Consider the following 20075-nt stretch of genomic DNA (forward strand, 5'->3'; position numbering starts at 1 on the left):
TCAAATGATATTGGTGACACAACCAAGATGGCGCCCTCTTCAACAGATCAGTGTCTTTTGAAGTGGGACCTATCTTGGTTTTGTCCCCAACAACTTCTGTCTCCTTTATGTAGAACACAACAACAAGTATATGGTTCCTTGTAATAACTAGGGGCCACTTATTTCAACATCCTCCATTTATTGCATTTTATGGATAGCCAAAATTAGGAACAACCCCAGTAGCCTTGTCTATGCTTTTGTTTATCAGTTTAGCTGAACTGAAATGTTTCCAGTTGAAAGAAACTAGACGCTAAACATCAGGCATCAGCAACTTTTGGTACTCGGGAGTTCAAAGCACAAAATATTTGCACAATGTTCCAACAAATGTACGAAGGCCGAGACATGTAAGGCCTTATCAAAATCTGAATTTTTCGGACTATTTTAATTAAAAAAGTCCAACCAAACTAGAATCCGCGATTGGAGCTTATTTATTATTTAAAAAAAGCATTTAACTGGATCATGGACAAATCCGAAAAAAATTTTAGCGAAAATCTGAATCGTACAATATTTTCTGAGTTTTTTCCAGAATCCCTTGATTTTTTGGGATTTTTTGCCAAAAAGCCATAATTTTTCGCATTTTTGCCGGAAAAGTCCAAAATAGTCGTAATTTCGGGGCTAAGTCCAGCTAAGTCCAGCGCAGACCACAGAAAATTTCAAATGTAGAAGGACCTCTCTCATTGACTTATATACAACCTTGGTAGGTCTGAGATGCCGGATTTTCAGATTCTGACTTTTTTCATCCTTGGGGTATAATAAGTCTCGAAAAAAAAAATGTTACCACCAAAAATTCGGATTTTTCGAGTTTTTGCCATTCAGACTTTAAAAAAAAAACTCCCATACATGCTTCAGAGGAACTAATAAAGTCCACTCTGTAAAACCATGAGTTCTAAAAGTTGTGTATTGATCCCTGAACTAGATTCCCAACTGTATATATTCAGCATGCACAACAGGTACATTTTAGAAACTGTACCATAGTCTCTTATGGATCAGTGTATTTCCAATAAAAGGGTTGGATGTTCCAAATATATCTCTTAATGTAATGGTGGCCAAGGAACATCTGTCTTTCTGCGATAGCCCAAGTTCAAATAACAGCATGCCTTAACCCGATTGGTTCCTAACAGATCCCCTCTCATATAAAAATTTCTGAATATAATTTTTTCTATTTTTTTGTTTTTAATTTACATTTTCTATAAAATAAGCATCAGGAATATACATCATTCTGGTCTAGGTCATTGAGATAGTACTCTTGAAAACAAAGGTGTTTAGGTAACCTCCACAGGGTTAGTTTTAATAAAAGAAAAAAATCAAAATATATACGTCTATATATTTATATATTTATACAATGAAAATAAAATTTTCTAGTGGTTTTTTTTAAGACAGTGATAGTGCTAAAAAGGCCTCTGAAGGTTCCATTTGCATATTCTAAAGACAACAGACTCTCTAAAGTTGGTCTTTGCTCGTCAACAAAAGGATATGATTTAGCCCTTGCCGTTCAGAACAAATCAGTATGAGCATTCTCTTCGTACAAGGCCATTATGGTAATTTGGTTTTCCATTACTATTTGCATTATGTAGACATATTCTCCCACAAAACTTACTGGAAGATTGCAGAAAAGAACAGAAGAAAGCTATGGTTTCCCTTGCTCTCCCACTTGCTGGAGTTTCCATCACCAAGTGAATTAGTGTCCAGGCCAAGATCCAGGTGCCCACATAGTGTCATCTTTATAGGATGACCTATGATGACCAGAAGATGACCACCATATTATGGATCTCTACCTGTGCACTTAATTATACCACTGAAATGTTCCAGCTTGGCCAAAAAAGCCAGTTGAATGTATGAACTTTGTCTCATATAGAAGCATGTTTGAAACATTTAGTTGCTGTTCCTATTGCATTCAGCTCTTATCTTTGTATTGTGAACATTCTACTACTGTGATTGGCTATGGATTGGATCAGCCCTTACAACAGTTACAGGTTTGTTCTAGCCCTGCTCACTATAAGTTGGTTATACTCATAGACACAGAGCAAATAAGAGATTATAAAATGGGTGTACAACCCAGTGAAACACGCCTAAAAACAGCAACACAGTTGGGTTATCTGTACCCTACAAAGTGCTTATGTCTTAATATATAGCTTTAGATCCCATAGTCAATCAGACCTTGCTTTGATTCCATATGCTGTGATGGTTTCCTCCTATGGTGACCTCCAATCCTATAACTGTTGGCTAATCTTTACATGTATACACCTCCTCCTTTTGTGTGCACTCTTTACACTCCACATAGCAGCACCATCGAACCTGACACTGGCAAGGTCTTGTAACTACATTACTCTGAGTGTTATGTCCCCGTCCACAGCAAATGCTTTCACAGTTTTTATCTTTGTAACATCTCCTTCCGGAAGTGCCAGGAGAATATTTGCTCATCCGACAAAAACTTGGTGAATCGTCGATGTATATTAAATCTGTAGTCCTTGGAATTTGGTCGCTGTGGCCAGCAACTGGCTTTTTGGGTGGAGAAATGTCCCCTTCTCCAGTTGCTTCATTAGTAGTGCTTCCTACTTTTAGTGAAGTCTCGTATTTTTGCTTCAGTTGTTTCCCAATTTCGTGAAAAGGCGACAATTGTCTCCAACATGTGCGCACTGTACAAGATCCAGAGACTCCGTGACACTTGCACGTCGTCTTAACTCCAGCTTTAATAACCTAAAAAAGTAAGAGACATATGAAGTTAGGAAAGTGTTCGCCAACTACTTTAAGATCATTCAACATCTGAGACACTAGGTCATTTTTTAATTTGTCCTTTCAATTTATCTTGAACAAAATATTAGGTTAACATACAATTGTTTTTTGTATTTTCCTTATTGCAGTTTTAGCCATGCTCAAAATCAACCCTGACCGATCGACCAAACGACCGATCTCCGCCGGACGAAAGATGTCGGCACACGCCACACACGATTCTAAAATCGTACGAATCCTCGATTCCTAAGATAGGATCTGTGTGTCTATGACCACCTTGAGGTTTCCACACAGACTTTACAGAAGCTTGGTGGCATGATTAGATTAGTCTGTGGAACCATCAGGTTAAAATTTGAGATGGCCTATGACTAAGTGTTGGGTAAGCATGAAACGCATTAGGCTCCATATGGGGTAATGTTTCAATAAATATACTTTTTAATATAGCATGACTATAGAGAATTTTTTTTGGACTTCGACTGTAAATTTTAACACTGGTACGCCACTTGCAACTTGTTGTCCCCCTCACATCTCCCTATTTCCACTGTTCCCAGAATCACCAGCACTTTTCACCATTTCAGATACTGTCCCCTGAACTTTGCTTTCCTAGGCCTGCCCACAAATTTGGGCCTGGAACCACAGCAAGTTCATGGAAAGATCTTAACATCAAAGATAGAAATTTGTGTACTAAGTTATGTTAACATGCCCCCCAACTACACTACAGAACATTTAAAAAAAACTCCTCCTGATTGAAGGACTAGGACAGACAAAGAGAATGAAGAAATCCCATATGATTTGCTTTATGTATTAGATACTAGATTTCCATTGGCTTTGCAGGAAGCATTCTTTAATAGGGGAGACTCGCTGCAGGTGACCCAAAATCTAAAAACACAGAATATTTCTTTAAGGAACTCCTTAACTACCAAGAGGCCCTCTTAAATGTACTCATGCAGCTCGTTGGCCGGATTTTTTTTTTGTCATGCTTGGAAGACCAAGGAAAATGTGAATAAATATTTATTGACAGTTTCTTTATTACTTGGCTGAGAAAACCCCGCAGAAAGTTGGCAAAATTGCATTCGGGGCATGGAATTCAGGTTGAGAGAGTTCCAGGTTATGATTGTGCACACAACTTTTCAGAATAATATAAACGCACATTAGTGACCTGAGCCAACACTCACACCCCATTGCTGTCCCAATTGAGACCTTTTAAATGCTATCCAATAAAACACAGTAGCCCCCCCCCATGAGTCTAATTTCTAACACATGGGTATTATTTACAGTTCTAAATTATTCAAAAGGTCCAGGGTTCTGAAACCAGATGCCTTGCCCAACGACCCTGTCTAAAGGAGACTTGAAACAAGTAAAGATTGAAGATTGTCTATTATGCACAACAGTACAAAGCAGGAACATTTAAGTGGAATGCAAGTCATACTGGTCACCAAACTTAAAGATGACTTAGTTGAGCTACAGTATGGCAGCCCCTACTGATAGAAATAAACACAGTTATGCAGATAAACCAGAAAGCCTTAGACCATGGGCCCACTTTCCAAACTATTATTCCTCCTCTCCTTACTCAATCTCTTTATTCTCTTAGGGGCAAATTTACTAAAGGGGCAAAGTTGCTAATGCTAGCGAAAATTCGCCAGCGTGACGTCATTTTGCCACTTCGCCGATTTACTAACGGGTGCTGGCGTAAATTCACTAGCGAAGTAGACATACTCTAGCCCTACTTTGAACCCTAACACCAGGCAAAGTTGCGATCTGGCGAAGGGACGTAACTACGCTAATTCACTAAGTTGCGGATTTTACTGAACGTTACCTCTTGCACCAGACTTTACTACACCAGCTCAGACCAGGCGAAGTGCAATAGAGTAGATAGGAGTCTTTTACTTTTTTCAGGGTGATAGGCTGAAAAAGATCATAATTTTTTTGGGGGGTTACCCTCCTTCCCTCCTACATTTCCTAACATATGGCACCTAAACTATACAGTGGGCACATGTGTAGGGCAATATAACAACTCTATTTTATTAAGGTTTCCCAGGCTTGTGAAGTGTAATGTAGTTGCTGCAGCATATACGTACATCCATTGTACTTTAACTTGGCGCCGTATGCAAATTAGGCATCGCTAGTATAACTTCGATTTGCTTGATGAATTAATGCTAGCACAACTTCGCTACCTTTCGCCTCCCTGGACGCAACTTCAAATTTTAGTGAATTTGTGCAGCCCTGGCGAGTCTACGCCTGGCGAAAGTGAGCGAAGCCATCGCTGGCGCAACTTGCCCCCTAGTCTTTTATATCTACCTACTATATTCTTCCAATTATTAAGCATTTTTTATAGAATGACTGATGAGGAAACCTGCATATTATGGTAATGTATTCATTTAGCATTTCTATAGTACCTGCTCTACTGTCCATTAAAATAAACATTGTTCTTGAGCATGTCTTGAGCAGTGGGCCTGCTGCCTTAGGGGGCCCCCACACCACCCCCAGGCCCCCCAGCCGCAAGCACTCTCTACCTCCCACAAGCCACAACCCCACTCTAGCCCCCCATACCAGCCACAAAACCCCTCTTAACCCCCCTCTTACCTATTCCTTCGTGCAGCAGCGTCGGAGCCACAGAGAGAGGTAGGGGGAGTGCAGGAAAGTGCTTAAAGTAGGGAGCAGGTCTGGGCCAACAAGAGCCAGGCCAACCGGGTTTTTCCTGGCCCAGTCAGACCCTGGTCTTGAGCAACACAATGGGCTGTTGTACCTAATATATATTTTTATATATATATATTTTAATGTCAGTTTTATCCACTCTTATTAGCCAAGACAGATCGTTTCTAAGTCTGTGTCCACTCTTACTAATGGCTCCAAGATTACAAACGAGGAGAGTGGTGAAAGTTTGTGACCGCACGTCTTAACAATGAACAATAGTTCTGAGCCCGTCGCTGGTTAATACCCAGTGAAATCAGTTTAGACACTGTGCAAACATAATCCGCCAATGTGTAACTGGAATAGCCATCACAGATTCCCATTCATTCCAAATGGGCACTCAGGCTCTTCTTGCGACTCGGCCAATTCTGTGGATGGTCCAGAAACCAGAAGAGCAGAGTCACCACTCGTCTGAAGAGAGACCCTGGTCTGAATCCGTGAGCAGCAAATATCACCATACAAAGGGGTAATACAGTGTTTACATGCAAGTAGGATGAATACAATTGTGTAACAGTTATTATTAAATACAAAAATTACTATGGACCAAACTGTGGAACATACAGAAGTGGCAGAGCTGGTACATTTGTGGAGAATTTGCTCTCCTAGATACACCTGTAACATCATCTGAAGGTCATTTTGGGTGGGGTTTGGGGTAAAAACATACTCTCTGCCCTATATTTATATTTTTGGAACTATGGCCCGGGGCAAAATGTCTGTATCAGCAGGATTAGGCTGATGTGAGGCCAAACTGAATAAAGCTCCAAGCATTTGGCAAGGTCTATGGCCAGTTATAAATTTACTCTTAGCTATGAGGTCATAGTTTATAAAGAATGTTTATTTTTATGTTCAGCAGAAACGTGAGTTTGGCTCTTTTCGCCTCTTCTCTAGAATGAAAGTGATGCCTGTTGGATCGGCTGTGGTCTGACACAATTCTAAGTAAAGTTCAGCCCCAAGTGACAGTCACCCTGCTATAGTTCCAGGGGTACCCAGGGGACAAATAAGCACTCACCCCAAATCTCCCCCTAACTGACCTTCAGACTGGGCCCCCTTAGCTCATAACAAGGTTACAGATATATAGAAACATTGGGGTAACAGTCACCCTGCTATAGTTCCAGGGGTACCCAAGGTACAAATAAGCCCTCACCCCAAATCTCCCCCTAACTGGCCTTTAGGCTGTCCCCCTTAGCTCATAACAAGGTTACAGATATATAGAAACATTGGGGTGTCACCCTGCTATAGTTCCAGGGGTACCCAGGGCACAAATAAACACTCACCCCAAATCTCTCCCTAACTGACCTTCAGACTGGGCCCCCTTAGCTCATAACAAGGTTACAGATATATAGAAACATTGGGGTAACAGTCACCCTGCTATAGTTCCAGGGGTACCCAGGGCACAAATAAGCACTCACCCCAAATCTCCCCCTAACTGACCTTCAGACTGGGCCCCCTTAGCTCATAACAAGGTTACAGATATATAGAAACATTGGGGTAACAGTCACCCTGCTATAGTTCCAGGGGTACCCAGGGCACAAATAATCACTCACCCCAAATCTCCCCCTAACTGACCTTCAGGCTGGGCCCCCTTAGCTCATAACAAGGTTACAGATATATAGAAACATTGGGGTGTCACCCTGCTATAGTTCCAGGGGTACCCAGTGTACAAATAATCACTCACCTCAAATCTCCCCCTAACTGACCTTCAGACTGGGCCCCCTTAGCTCATAACAAGGTTACAGATATATAGAAACATTGGGGTAACAGTCACCCTGCTATAGTTCCAGGGGTACCCAGGGCAAAAATAAGCACTCACCCCAAATCTCCCCCTAACTGGCCTTCAGACTGGGCCCCCTTAGCTCATAACAAGGTTACAGATATATAGAAACATTGGGGTGTCACCCTGCTATAGTTCCAGGGGTACCCAGGGCACAAATAATCACTCACCCCAAATCTCCCCCTAACTGACCTTCAGACTGGGCCCCCTTAGCTCATAACAAGGTTACAAATATATAGAAACATTGGGGTGTCACACTGCTATAGTTCCAGGGGTACCCAGGGTACAAATAAACACTCACCCCAAATCTCCCCCTAACTGACCTTCAGACTGGGCCCCCTTAGCTCATAATAAGGTTACAGATATATAGAAACATTGGGGTATCACCCTGCTATAGTTCCAGGGGTACCCAGGGTACAAATAAGCACTCACCCCAAATCTCCCCCTAACTGACCTTCAGACTGGGCCCCCTTAGCTCATAATAAGGTTACAGATATATAGAAACATTGGGGTATCACCCTGCTATAGTTCCAGGGGTACCCAGGGTACAAATAAGCACTCACCCCTAATACAGTATGGTAGGAATTAGGCTGCAGTAGGGAGTGTGTATGTTTATGTAAATCTTGGGGTGATTTAATTATGAAAGGATACTGAGAGAGGGGTGGAATTGAGTTGTAGGTGCTACAGAAGCACAATACAGATAGTGAGAGAAATTTGGGGCAACTAAAAGCCACAAAAAGTAAAGTAGAACGATGAACTCCAGTTTTGTCACCAGAGTAGGGGCCAGAGGTTACAATATCAGTAATAAAATTCTATCAGAAAACCAAAGTGACAGTATTGTCCCATCTCTTTCCTGGGAATGACCTGAGTCAGGTTGAAACCGCATGAAATTCCAGGGGTCCATGGGGTCTTGTAACGAGCCAGTCCTGCCGCTCTCACAACAATGTTCTGCACCAGACGCAGGGAGTGTAAGAGACGATCATTCTGTTCATTCTGCCGGAGCAGCTGCTGACGGGATCACTTTCTGTGCCAAGTACAATGTTCCTTCGAATTCATGATTTCTTACCATTCCCATCTCTCAAACATTAACCCTGTAAATCCCTGTGTCCTTAATAGTACAACTCCCAGCATCTTCTGCTTCTGAGATATGATGGGAAATCTGCATTATTTTTATATTCTTTTGTAATGAGAGTTTTTTTTATGATATTTACTTTTTTAAATAATGAATGATGTCTTTAAATATTTCTTATAGGACAGGAGGCAATGCCAATCTTGTCCGATCGCTAACAAGGGGCTTTTCTGCCCCTGATAACTTGTGGGGTGCTGCCTCAACTCCCCTCATTGATGCAGAACCCCTGCTGTGCTAAGCACAATTCAGCAGGAACAGTCCCTAAGTTTGCTCATAGTCTGTACAGAGAGATCCCATAAAACTATGGCAGTATAGGTATTCCCTGTACTAAGCACAATTCAGCAGGAACAGTCCCCTAAGTTTGCTCATAGTCTGTACAGAGAGATCCCATAAAACTATGGCAGCATAGGTATTCCTCTGTACTAAGCACAATTCAGCAGGAACAGCCCCTAAGTTTGCTCATAGTCTGTACAGAGAGATCCCATAAAACTATGGCAGCATAGGTATTCCCTGTGTACTAAGCACAATTCAGCAGGAACAGTCCCTAAGTTTGCTCATAGTCTGTACAGAGAGATCCCATAAAACTATGGCAGCATAGGTATTCCCTGTACTAAGCACAATTCAGCAGGAACAGCCTTCTAAGGTTGCTCATTTAAGTTTGACGAGACAATTTCGAGATAAGCAAATAAGTAATTGTAACAATAATAGATAGGTCCCTTGCGAGCAGTTAGACTCACAGTTTAAAGGGCAATTCGCCTTCATTAGCAAAACTGTACAAACTGGAAAAAAAACACAGAAATATGTTCAAACTTTCATAACCTGCCAAATTTTATAAAAAAAAATGTATTTTCCAAAATGTTGGGAGGTATGCTCAGAACAATGGGAAGGTAACCAGATAGCAGCTCCCTAACACAAGATAACAGCTGCCTGGTAGATCTAAGAACAACAATAGTAAAATCCAGGTCCCACTGAGACACATTCAGTTACATTGAGTAGGAGAAACAACAGCCTGCCAGAAAGCAGTTCTAACCTAAAGTGCTGGCTCTTTCTGAAATCACATGACCAGGCAAAATGAGCTGAGATGCACCTACACACCAATATTACAACTAAATACACTTGCTGGTTCAGGAATGACATTTTATATTGTACAGTGAATTATTTGCAGTGTAAACAGCGTCATTTAGAAATAAAAACGACACCATAAAAATCATGACAGAATCCCTTTAAAGAGCAATTTAAACATTTATTGGTAAAAAAGGTCAATCTCTGGATCTGTTGGGGGGCACTAAAATAAATTTGCTGTGGGGCCCAGTAATATTTAGTTTAACCACTGATAGGACAGGTGGTCAAGACATGCAGAACATGGTGGATTAGGCCTGGGTTTTCCACTTTGCACCCTGCTCATGCCATAAGTTTAGAAAACAACCCAAATTATCCTCTACTGACGAGTATAACTCATTAATTGCATGTAGGGCCACTCCTGCATTGAGACAAGGTGAGAACCTTTCAGCAGCGAGAGGCCAGTTGCAGGGGGGAGGCGAAAAGCAACTCTTGTAACTTTAAGGGGCTGATTTATCAAGGGTCAAAATGAAAATTCTAATTCAAATTTCAAATTTTTGAATTTTTTATTGTCAAAACCATTAACTTCGACTACAAAGGTATTCAAATTTGATTAGAGCTTTTTTTTTAAAATACTCTGGCCCTTTAAGAATTTGAATTAGACTCTTCACCACATAAAACCTGCCGAATTGCTGTTTGAGTCAAAGGGAGAGGTCCAGGGATCAATTTGGAGTTGTCTGCAGCCTTCCTGACATTCGAGTTCTTTTTACGGAGAAAAAACTCGAGTCAACTTTTTTAAATTCAAGTTTTCAGGTTGATTTATGAGAGTTTAGGGGAGTTTTTAAAAACTCACATGAATTCAAAGTTCGTCCTTTGATAAATGTGCCTCTAAGGGCTCTTACTGACGAGCGTTTTTACCTGCGCTCCCCTGCGTTCCGTTTTTCAGCGCATTACATTTTTTCCAATGGGGCTGTACTCACACAGGCGCTTGTAGAACGCAGGAAAAACGCAGCATGTTGCGTCTCAACCTGCGTTCGGCTCCTACACGCGCCTGTGTGTGTCTATTCCTGCGCTCCCGTGCGGCTGAACGCAGGTAAAAACGCTCGTCAGTTAGAGCCCTTAGTGTCAATGTAAAGTGTGAAAGTGTTAAATTTCGAGTTTTTAAACTGGAAATTAGGTATGCACCAAACCCAATATTTTGGATTTGCCTGAATCCAAATCCTATGTAATTTAACTGTAAATTACAGTTGTAGGGTGGAAAAACCCCTATATAGGGGATAAAAGGGATAATAGTCTCTGGGAAGGGAGTGTGACTGTGGGATAGCAGGTATAGTAGGGAGAGATGTGTCTATAGTAACAGTGGATAATAGTCTCTGGGAAGGGAGTGTGACTGTGGGATAGCAGGTATAGTAGGGAGAGATGTGTCTATAGTAACAGTGGATAATAGTCTCTGGGAAGGGAGTGTGACTGTGGGATAACAGGTATAGTAGGGAGAGATGGTGCCTATAGTAACAGTGGGATAATAGTCTCTGGGAAGGGAGTGTGACTGTGGGATAGCAGGTATAGTAGGGAGAGATGGTGCCTATATTAACAGTGGATAATAGTCTCTGGGAAGGGAGTGTGACTGTGGGATAGCAGGTATAGTAGGGAGAGATGTGTCTATAGTAACAGTGGATAATAGTCTCTGGGAAGGGAGTGTGACTGTGGGATAGCAGGTATAGTAGGGAGAGATGTGTCTATAGTAACAGTGGATAATAGTCCTCTGGGAAGGGAGTGTGACTGTGGGATAACAGGTATAGTAGGGAGAGATGGTGCCTATAGTAACAGTGGATAATAGTCTCTGGAAGGGAGTGTGACTGTGGGATAGCAGGTATAGTAGGGAGAGATGGTGTCTATAGTAACAGTGGATAATAGTCTCTGGGAAGGGAGTGTGACTGTGGGATAGCAGGTATAGTAGGGAGAGATGGTGCCTATAGTAACAGTGGATAATAGTCTCTGGGAAGGGAGTGTGACTGTGGGATAGCAGGTATAGTAGGGAGAGATGGTGTCTATAGTAACAGTGGATAATAGTCTCTGGGAAGGGAGTGTGACTGGGGGATAGCAGGTATAGTAGGGAGAGATGGTGCCTATAGTAACAGTGGATAATAGTCTCTGGGAAGGGAGTGTGACTGTGGGATAGCAGGTATAGTAGGGAGAGATGGTGCCTATAGTAACAGTGGATAATAGTCTCTGGGAAGGGAGTGTGACTGTGGGATAGCAGGTATAGTAGGGAGAGATGGTGCCTATAGTAACAGTGGGATAATAGTCTCTGGGAAGGGAGTGTGACTGGGGGATAGCAGGTATAGTAGGGAGAGATGGTGTCTATAGTAACAGTGGATAATAGTCTCTGGGAAGGGAGTGTGACTGGGGGATAGCAGGTATAGTAGGGAGAGATGGTGTCTATAGTAACAGTGGATAATAGTCTCTGGGAAGGGAGTGTGACTGTGGGATAGCAGGTATAGTAGGGAGAGATGGTGTCTATAGTAACAGTGGATAATAGTCTCTGGGAAGGGAGTGTGACTGTGGGATAGCAGGTATAGTAGGGAGAGATGGTGCCTATAGTAACAGTGGATAATAGTCTCTGGGAAGGGAGTGTGACTGTGGGATAGCAGGTATAGTAGGGAGAGATGGTGCCTATAGTAACAGTGGATAATAGTCTCTGGGAAGGGAGTGTGACTGTGGGATAGCAGGTATAGTAGGGAGAGATGGTGCCTATAGTAACAGTGGATAATAGTCTCTGGGAAGGGAGTGTGACTGTGGGATAGCAGGTATAGTAGGGAGAGATGGTGCCTATAGTAACAGTGGATAATAGTCTCTGGGAAGGGAGTGTGACTGTGGGATAGCAGGTATAGTAGGGAGAGATGGTGTCTATAGTAACAGTGGATAATAGTCTCTGGGAAGGGAGTGTGACTGTGGGATAGCAGGTATAGTAGGAAGAGATGGTGTCTATAGTAACAGTGGGATAATAGTCTCTGGGAAGGGAGTGTGACTGTGGGATAGCAGGTATAGTAGGGAGGCTTGTTTAATGGGCTTGTTTAGATTGGGTTAGAAGAAAAAGCAAAGGGTAAATAAATGATTTGTTATATTATGCAACCATTGGATATTAAAAACATTTTTTCCTAAATGGTTTACATCATTAAGTGCCTTGTTCAAAATTATGGTAAATGTTCCCTTTAAATGCAATTTGGAATTCGGATACTATAGATAAGTGCTTGCCATAATTAAGACTTTTTTCATTCTCAGCAGAACAGCCAGGGGTGTATGTGGCAATAGGGTGGAAAGTTTATTTAATAAGTGGTTTATTCTACAAGAGGAGTCTGAAGTGATGCTCAGCCTAATTACCTCATACTCGCCCAGACAATCTCGCCCTCTCATTAGGGGCTGAGCTCATGGATCAAGCACTCGAGGAGACACAATAAGCTGAGCCGGCTGATGGTTCATTATCTGTGGCCGCACAAACTCCATGACAAATTAGAGAGGAGCGATTTTGTTGTGTTACTCATGGGGATGATGACTTATTGTATGATAATGATGGAGCAGAGAGGAGCGAATGAGAGGGATCCAGTTTAGGAAGCCCAAGGCACTCGACCAAGTACTATTGTGACTCAGCACAGTCTTCCACACTATCAGTAAAACAGACTCCTTATTTGCCACAAAGGAAAAAAAAGATCTATGCCATCTCCTGCCAATGTGCCCCCACATAATTTCCTAAGGCCCAGAGTCTTAAAGCAATATACAGTCATATGAAAAAGTTTGGGAACCCCTCTCAGCCTGCATAATAATTTACTCCACTTTCAACAAAAATAATAACAGTCGTATGTCTTTCATTTCCCAGGAACATCTGAGTACTGGGGTGTTTTCTGCACATCATAAAACATCATAAACATAATTTCTAGCTACTTCTTTAGTTAGTCTTTAGTTCTCCTTTAATATTGATATTTTTATATCTATAATCACACGCACGCTAGGCAAGCTACTTTCTCACGGCATTCATGGGGAAAGTGAGTAAAGATGTTGCAACCAATTATGATCCAATCGGGACGATCCTGTGGTCAGTCATGACCTCACTGGACTAAATGACTGTAAAACAATTTTTTATGTGGACGATAAATTCCAAGCAATAACATGGACAGTGTTGGCTTCAGGGCCTGGTTCTCCATATTAACCAACATGGTCGCTCTGGTGTCAAAGACACAGGGAAGGAAGCAGTTGAAATATTCTTTTGTTAACAGGGATTACACTCCACTTCATGTTTATTAGGGATGCACAGAATCCAGGATTCAGTTCGAGATTCAGCCTTTTTCAGCAGGATTCGGATTTGATCCTTATGTCTGGCCGAACTGAATCCAAATTCTTATTTGCATATGCAAATTAGGGTCAGGAAGGGAAATCACGTGACTTTTCTTACAAAACAAGGAAGTAAAAACATGTTTTCACTTTTTCTTTCCCGCCCCTAATTTGTATATGCAAATTAGGATTCAGTTCGGTATTCGGCCGAATCTTTCACAAAGGATCTTTTTCAAACAAATCAAAAATAGGGCACTCGGTGGATCCCTAATGTTTATACAGCAAAATCTGGGGCATCAGCCAGTTAAAGCCGTGATCCATGCCTCCATGTCAAAGAGAAGCAAAATGTGTTGGGAGCTTGTCCATTTGATACTATTAGGAGACTATTAGTGCTTCCCCCCGGACTCCACCACAGAATTTATATAGGGAGAAGACCAGGCCCCCCGCAGCCATAGTAGTTTGCTCCGTCAATATTTATGCCACTACTTCATTCATAACCCTAAATTTCCTTCCTTTCACCTAGTCCTTCTGTAGACCTTCTTAACTCCTATTTCTATATCTTCTAACTCTAGCTCATCCCACCCCAACTATGTATCAACTTCCTTCCTTCCTCCTCCCTCCCTCCCTCTTTCTTTCTTTCTTTCTTTCTTTCTTTCTTTCTTTCTTTCTTTCTTTCTTTCTTTCTTTCTTTCTTTCTTTCTTTCTTTCTTTCTTTCTCTTTCTTTCTTTCTTTTTCTTTCTTTCTTGAAATGAGTCCTTCTGTAGACCTTCTTAAGCCCTCCTATTTCTCCTATATCTTCCTACTCTACCTGACCCCACCCCAACTATGTATCACTTCCTTCCTTTCTTTCTAGAAACGAGTCCTTCTGTAGACCTTCCTTCTTACCCCCTCCTATGTCTCCTATATCTTCCTACTCTTTCTGATCCCACCCCAACTATATCCCTTCCTTCCTTCCTTCCTTCCTTCCTTCCTTCCTTCCTTCCTTCCTTCCTTCTAGAAACTAGTCCTTCTGTAGACCTTCTTAACCCCTCCTATGTCACCTATACCTTGATCTATGTATCACTTCCTTTCTTTCTTTCTTTTTCTCTTTCTTTCTTTCTTTCTTTCTTTCTTTCTTTCTTTCTTTCTCTCTCTCTCTCTCTCTCTTTCTTTCTTTCTTTCTTTCTTTCTTTCTTTCTAGAAATTAGTCCTTCTGTAGACCTTCTTAACCCCTCCTATGTCTCCTATATCTTCCTACTCTACCTGACCCCACCCCAACTATGTATCACTTCCTTCCTTTCTTTCTAGAAACAAGTCCTTCTGTAGACCTTCCTTCTTACCCCCTCCTATGTCTCCTATATCTTCCTACTCTTCCTGATCCCACCCCAACTATGTATCACTAGAATTGCAATGACAGGTACCAGGAGCCTTACCTTAATCCCCACGTTGGTATTGTGTAAGTCCACTCTTGCCCGCAGATCCTTGTTGGACTTATTAGCCAGAAACTCCTTAACAAATTTGTTGCTGTACTTCAGGTTGTCCCCACAACCCCCCCACTGCCAGGCCTCTCTGTTCTCCAGGTCTGGAGCTTCGTCACATGTGCAGCGTTCCATGCGACCTGCGCTGCATGCCTTGGCCATTGCATGGGTCAGTCCTGCTGAGGAGATGGCGTAAAGGAATGCTGTTTCCTTAAAACCTGCAAAACAAACAAGTGGCATCAAAAATATGACATTGTTCCCATCATGACAAGCCAAATAAAAATGTACTGTAATTAGGGTTGCCACCTGCCCGGTTTTCAGAAGTCTGAAAACTGGGCAAACCTGTTCCCTGCTTCCTGAGCGTTTGGCCAATCACAGGCCACGTCACTGGCCCACCACTTCACGTCACCGGCCCACCACTTTGCAGCACTGGCCTGCCCCTTCACGTCATCAGCACCGCCACTGATGTCATGGTTATATCCCCCTGCCTGGATTCCAAATGTAGAAGGTGGCAACCCTAACTGTAATAAAGCTTGTGTGAAGTGTCAGGTATTGTGAGCCCTATCTAGTTTATTCCTAGTGGTTGCATTTGCCTAAATGCCATATCAGGGAAGCTGAGGGAAACGATAACCCCTCTCTTATATTGTTGGCCTCCTGTAAAGTGTAGGGCCCTGAGTTTTAGGTATTGTAACTCAGGTAGTCCCCTCTTTGTATTTGGACACCTAAGTGGTCCTTTAGTATACCCAGGTAGAGATGTCTCCATTCCTGGGTCCACTGGGATTTACACTAGGCTATGGTTTGCCCACTAGGTGGCAGCATGTAAAAGTATAAAGGGGTTTAGCTCCATGTGCTCAAGGTCTTTTCTTGGACCTCACCTCTATGTGAGGTGTTAAAGGCCCAGGGCTGCAGTTTGGTAAAAGAGTTATATAGTGCTAGTAAGTTTTGTTATAGTTGCTCTAGGAACAAGAGGAAGGCTCAAGGAAGATAGTGAGCAGCTTCCGCTCCAACGAGAAGAAAAGTTGGGGTTAGGACCCCATGATGAGTGAACCACTAGTGCAGGGATTTCAGTGGGTGAGTTCAGGACCAGTGAGGGTGTCAAGATACAAGACCCCAAGCTGAGGATCCCTATGCACAAAGCTCAACTCCCTGCAATGAGTTGCAGGGAGTTGCTCAGGTACACATGGGTCAGTGGTACAGCACAAGCAGACCTGTTGAAACTATGAAGGAACATACAAAAGCATTGCGGGAATTAAATCTTGGCTGGAAGAGACATGGTTTCTGATATATTCTTCAAGAGACAGAACCAGAAGTGCAAAAACATTCAAACATGTAGAGGCACATTTATCAAGGGTTGAATTTTTAAAACTCCCATAAACTCGAAATTCGACCAATCGAAATGTATTCATAAAATCTAATTTTCTCAGCTCGGGTGAATTGAATCGACCCGAAAACTCAAATCGAATTCCATTCCAATTAGAAAACCTCGAATCGAATTAAAATAAACGTGACTGTCAGGAAGGCTACAGACATCACCAAATTGATCCCTGGACCTCTCCCATTGACTTATACAGTAATTCGGCTGGTTGTAGGTGGCGAATAGTTGAATTTGAGTTCTTAAAGGGCCAGAGTATGATAAATCTCAAAATTCCAATTAAAACTCGAATCGAGTTTGGATATTTCCCAATTCGAATTTGAGACTTTTTGGAAAAAAAATTGGAATTTGCACTTCGACCCTTAATAAATCTGCCCCGTAATGAATGATTATTTGAATGTTGGTTAAATATAAATTCATTTTGGGGTTTACATCCCCTTTAACATGTCCTAGAAGAACGGATAGAAGAAACCAAAACTTCTGACGGGTGGAAAAACAAACAGAGGTACGTGGAAAGTCTCCTTAGAGTAAACAGGGTACAGTGTATGTAACCAGGTCTCACTTTGCCTAAATCTGCACTCTTTTCTCTTGCACGAAACCCGCACATGTTAAAACATAATAAGGGGAGATGGAAACAATTATGGCTGCTGGTGTCGTTTCTCTGGGCGTATTCTGGCAGATGCAGGGAAATAATCCCAAATATTTATAGCCTTCTCAAGTCTGCCATTCCCAATGCCAAAGAAAGGCCAAGGTAACCCTGCACAAATATGTTCAATTAAAAGTGGTTGCCTAGCGATTCATTCAACAACAACAACATGAGCACCATGAGAAAGGGTTAAAACAGGAGAGATTGTTGTTGTGCTGATTTAGGAGTTGGATGAGTGTTGGGTACAGGGAAGGGATGGTGTTACCCTGTTCTGTAGATTTTACTCTGCTGGATTCGGTCCTAGAAGAGAAGGATTCAGACTGAAGTTTGCTACTTATAGGGGTAGTTCACCTTTAAATGAAGTTTTAGTCTGGAGTGATATTCTGCTTTTGTTTTTTATTATTTATAGTTTTTGAGTTATTTCTCTTTTTATTCAGCAGCTTTTCAGTTTGAAACTTCAGCCGTCTGGTTGCTAGAGTCCAAATTCCCCTAGCAACCAGGCATTGATTTGAATAAGAGACTGGAATATAAATAGGAGAGGCCTGAATAGAGGAGTAATAAAAAGTAGCAATAACAATACATTTCTAGTCTTACAGAGCATTTATTTTTTTAGATGGGGTCAGTGACCCCCATTTGAAAGCTGGAAACCGTCAGAAAAAAAAGGCAAATAATTCAAAAACTATAAAAAAAAAAGGCCAATTAAAAAATTGCTTAGAATTAGCCATTCTATAACCTACTAAAAGTTAACTTGAAGATGAACCACCCTTTTAAAATGGTTAAATCTGTTGCTTATACATTTCTCACTAGTGATGGGCGAATAAATTCGCCTGGCACCAATTTGCGGCAAATTTTCGCCGCCTGTGAATAAATCCGCCAGTGAAAATTTGCCAGCGTCAATTTCTGATTTTTTCGTGAAAACTTTCGAATTGCTCGATTTTTCTGTGAAAACTTTACAATTGCTAGATTTTTCCGTGAAACCGTTTGAATAGCTCGATTTTGTAGTGAAAGATATTCGAATTGCTCGATTTTAGTGAAAACTTTGGAATTGCTAGATTTTTCTGTGAAAATGTTTTAATTGCTCGATTTTATAGAGGAAACCATTCGAATTGCTCGATTTTTCTGTGAAAACGTTCGAATTGCTCGATTTTATAGAGGAAACCATTCGAATTGCTTGATTTTTCGTGAAAATGTTCGAATTTCAAGTTTTTTTCATGAACTTTCCGATTTCACGATTTTTCGCAAATTGTTCTCCAAAGTAGAAAAATCCAGACCTGATAACTAACATCAGTGCCCGACCTGAATGGAAACAGAACTAGGGATGCACCAAATCCAGGATTCGGTTCGGCATTCAGCCTTTTTCAGCAGGATTCAGATTCGGCCGAATCCTTCTGCAAATTAGGGGCGGGGAGGGAAAGCGCATGACTTTTTGTCACAAAACAAGGAAGTAAAAATGTTTTCCCCTTCCAATCCCTAATTTGCATATGCAAATTAGGATTCGGTTCGGTATTCGGACGATTCTTTAGCGAAGGATTCGGGGTGTTCTGTTTAGGGATGCACCAAATTTAGGGATTTGGTGCATCCCTAAACAGAACCCACCAACAATGTTCCAAAATCTAGTGGGGACCTTCCCAAAAGAGAAAAGGGGATTTGTATAATAAGGTCTTATTAGTAGAGTTTAATGGACAGTAATGTCCTATGCGAAGCTGAAATGCCAATAATTCTTCCATATTTCGGTCCACTTCTACTATTGCAAGCGGCTGCATCACAAAACAGCACCCCTAGGGGTCATAAAAGATGTCACTGTTTTGGTTTCTAAGGCTAGGGAATCCCTCCTCTGTATAGCAATGTGGGTAGTTATTCCTCTTCTTGCATTGTCACTGAAACATCTGAAGGTTCAATATGTCCTAATGTGCTTGGTGCTGAAGCACAAACACCCAGTATAACAGGAGCCAATGCAGAACCCACAATGCAGAACCCACAATGCAGAACCCACAATGCAGAACACACAATGCAGAACCCACAATGCAGAACCCACAATGCAGAACACACAATGCAGAACACACAATGCAGAACCCACAATGCAACACATGCACAGCCCAAGAATAAGGATCTCCCTCACACACACAAGGGGAGTCATCATTTTTGCAAATAGGTTTATTTTATGTTAATCAGGCTCTAACCAGGTGGTCTTGAACAGTCAGCAAAATATTTCACTCCAGCTAAACATTAAACTAAGTTAAATATATAAACATATAATTGAGCCACATTGCTTCACATCTCTGCATTCCCAGCCACAGCCCATTAACCATTGCAGCTCTACTTCGTTTGAGATGATTGAATCTTTTGCAGAAGATGGACATTTTTCAGCACGGATCTACAGCCAATGTCGGCCAGAATTTACCGATTTTGATAAAAAAACTGAAGTTGTGATTAGTAGGTGTATATTTTGTGAAAAAAAATAGATTTCTGTGGCCCTCAGAATGTGACATTACCACATCTATCATAGGAGCAGTCACCATAAATGTGACATAGAAATTTGTAAATTCAGTCATTTTTGGTTGATGGCTGTTTTTTGACTTGCAAATTAGTGATGGGCACATTTCTCCCGTTTCGCCGGAAAATGCACAAATTTCCTGCAAATTCGCGAAACATCGGAAAAATTATGAAAAATTTTGAAATTGGAAAGTTCACGGAAAAATCGTACAATTCCAAAGTTTTTGCTAAAAAAAATCGAGCAATTTGAACGTTTTCACAAAAAAATCGCTTCAAGCACCTGATGAAGGATACCTGTATCCGAAATATGTTGTAGAGAAATAAAAACACACTGAGTCTCCAGAGTTTATGTTTAAGCTTC

At 41.5% G+C, this 20075-nt stretch overlaps 1 protein-coding gene across 2 annotated transcripts in view; it reads right to left on the bottom strand.

Annotated features, from left to right (window-relative positions):
- Nucleotides 1-1209: 1209 nt before the first annotated feature.
- Nucleotides 1210-20075, bottom strand: part of wnt9a.S (wingless-type MMTV integration site family member 9A S homeolog) — an 82202-nt gene continuing 63336 nt past the window's right edge. For both annotated transcript variants that reach the window (XM_041567326.1, XM_018268969.2), the window contains 2 exons: nt 15159-15421; nt 1210-2736 (listed from right to left, as the gene is read on the bottom strand). In XM_041567326.1, coding sequence (XP_041423260.1) covers nt 2263-2736; nt 15159-15421 — 737 coding nt within the window. In that variant the 3' untranslated portion in view covers nt 1210-2262. The remainder of the gene's footprint in view (nt 2737-15158; nt 15422-20075) is intronic.

The sequence above is a fragment of the Xenopus laevis genome, chromosome 6S (assembly GCF_017654675.1).
Source record: "Xenopus laevis strain J_2021 chromosome 6S, Xenopus_laevis_v10.1, whole genome shotgun sequence".
NCBI lineage: Eukaryota > Metazoa > Chordata > Amphibia > Anura > Pipidae > Xenopus > Xenopus laevis.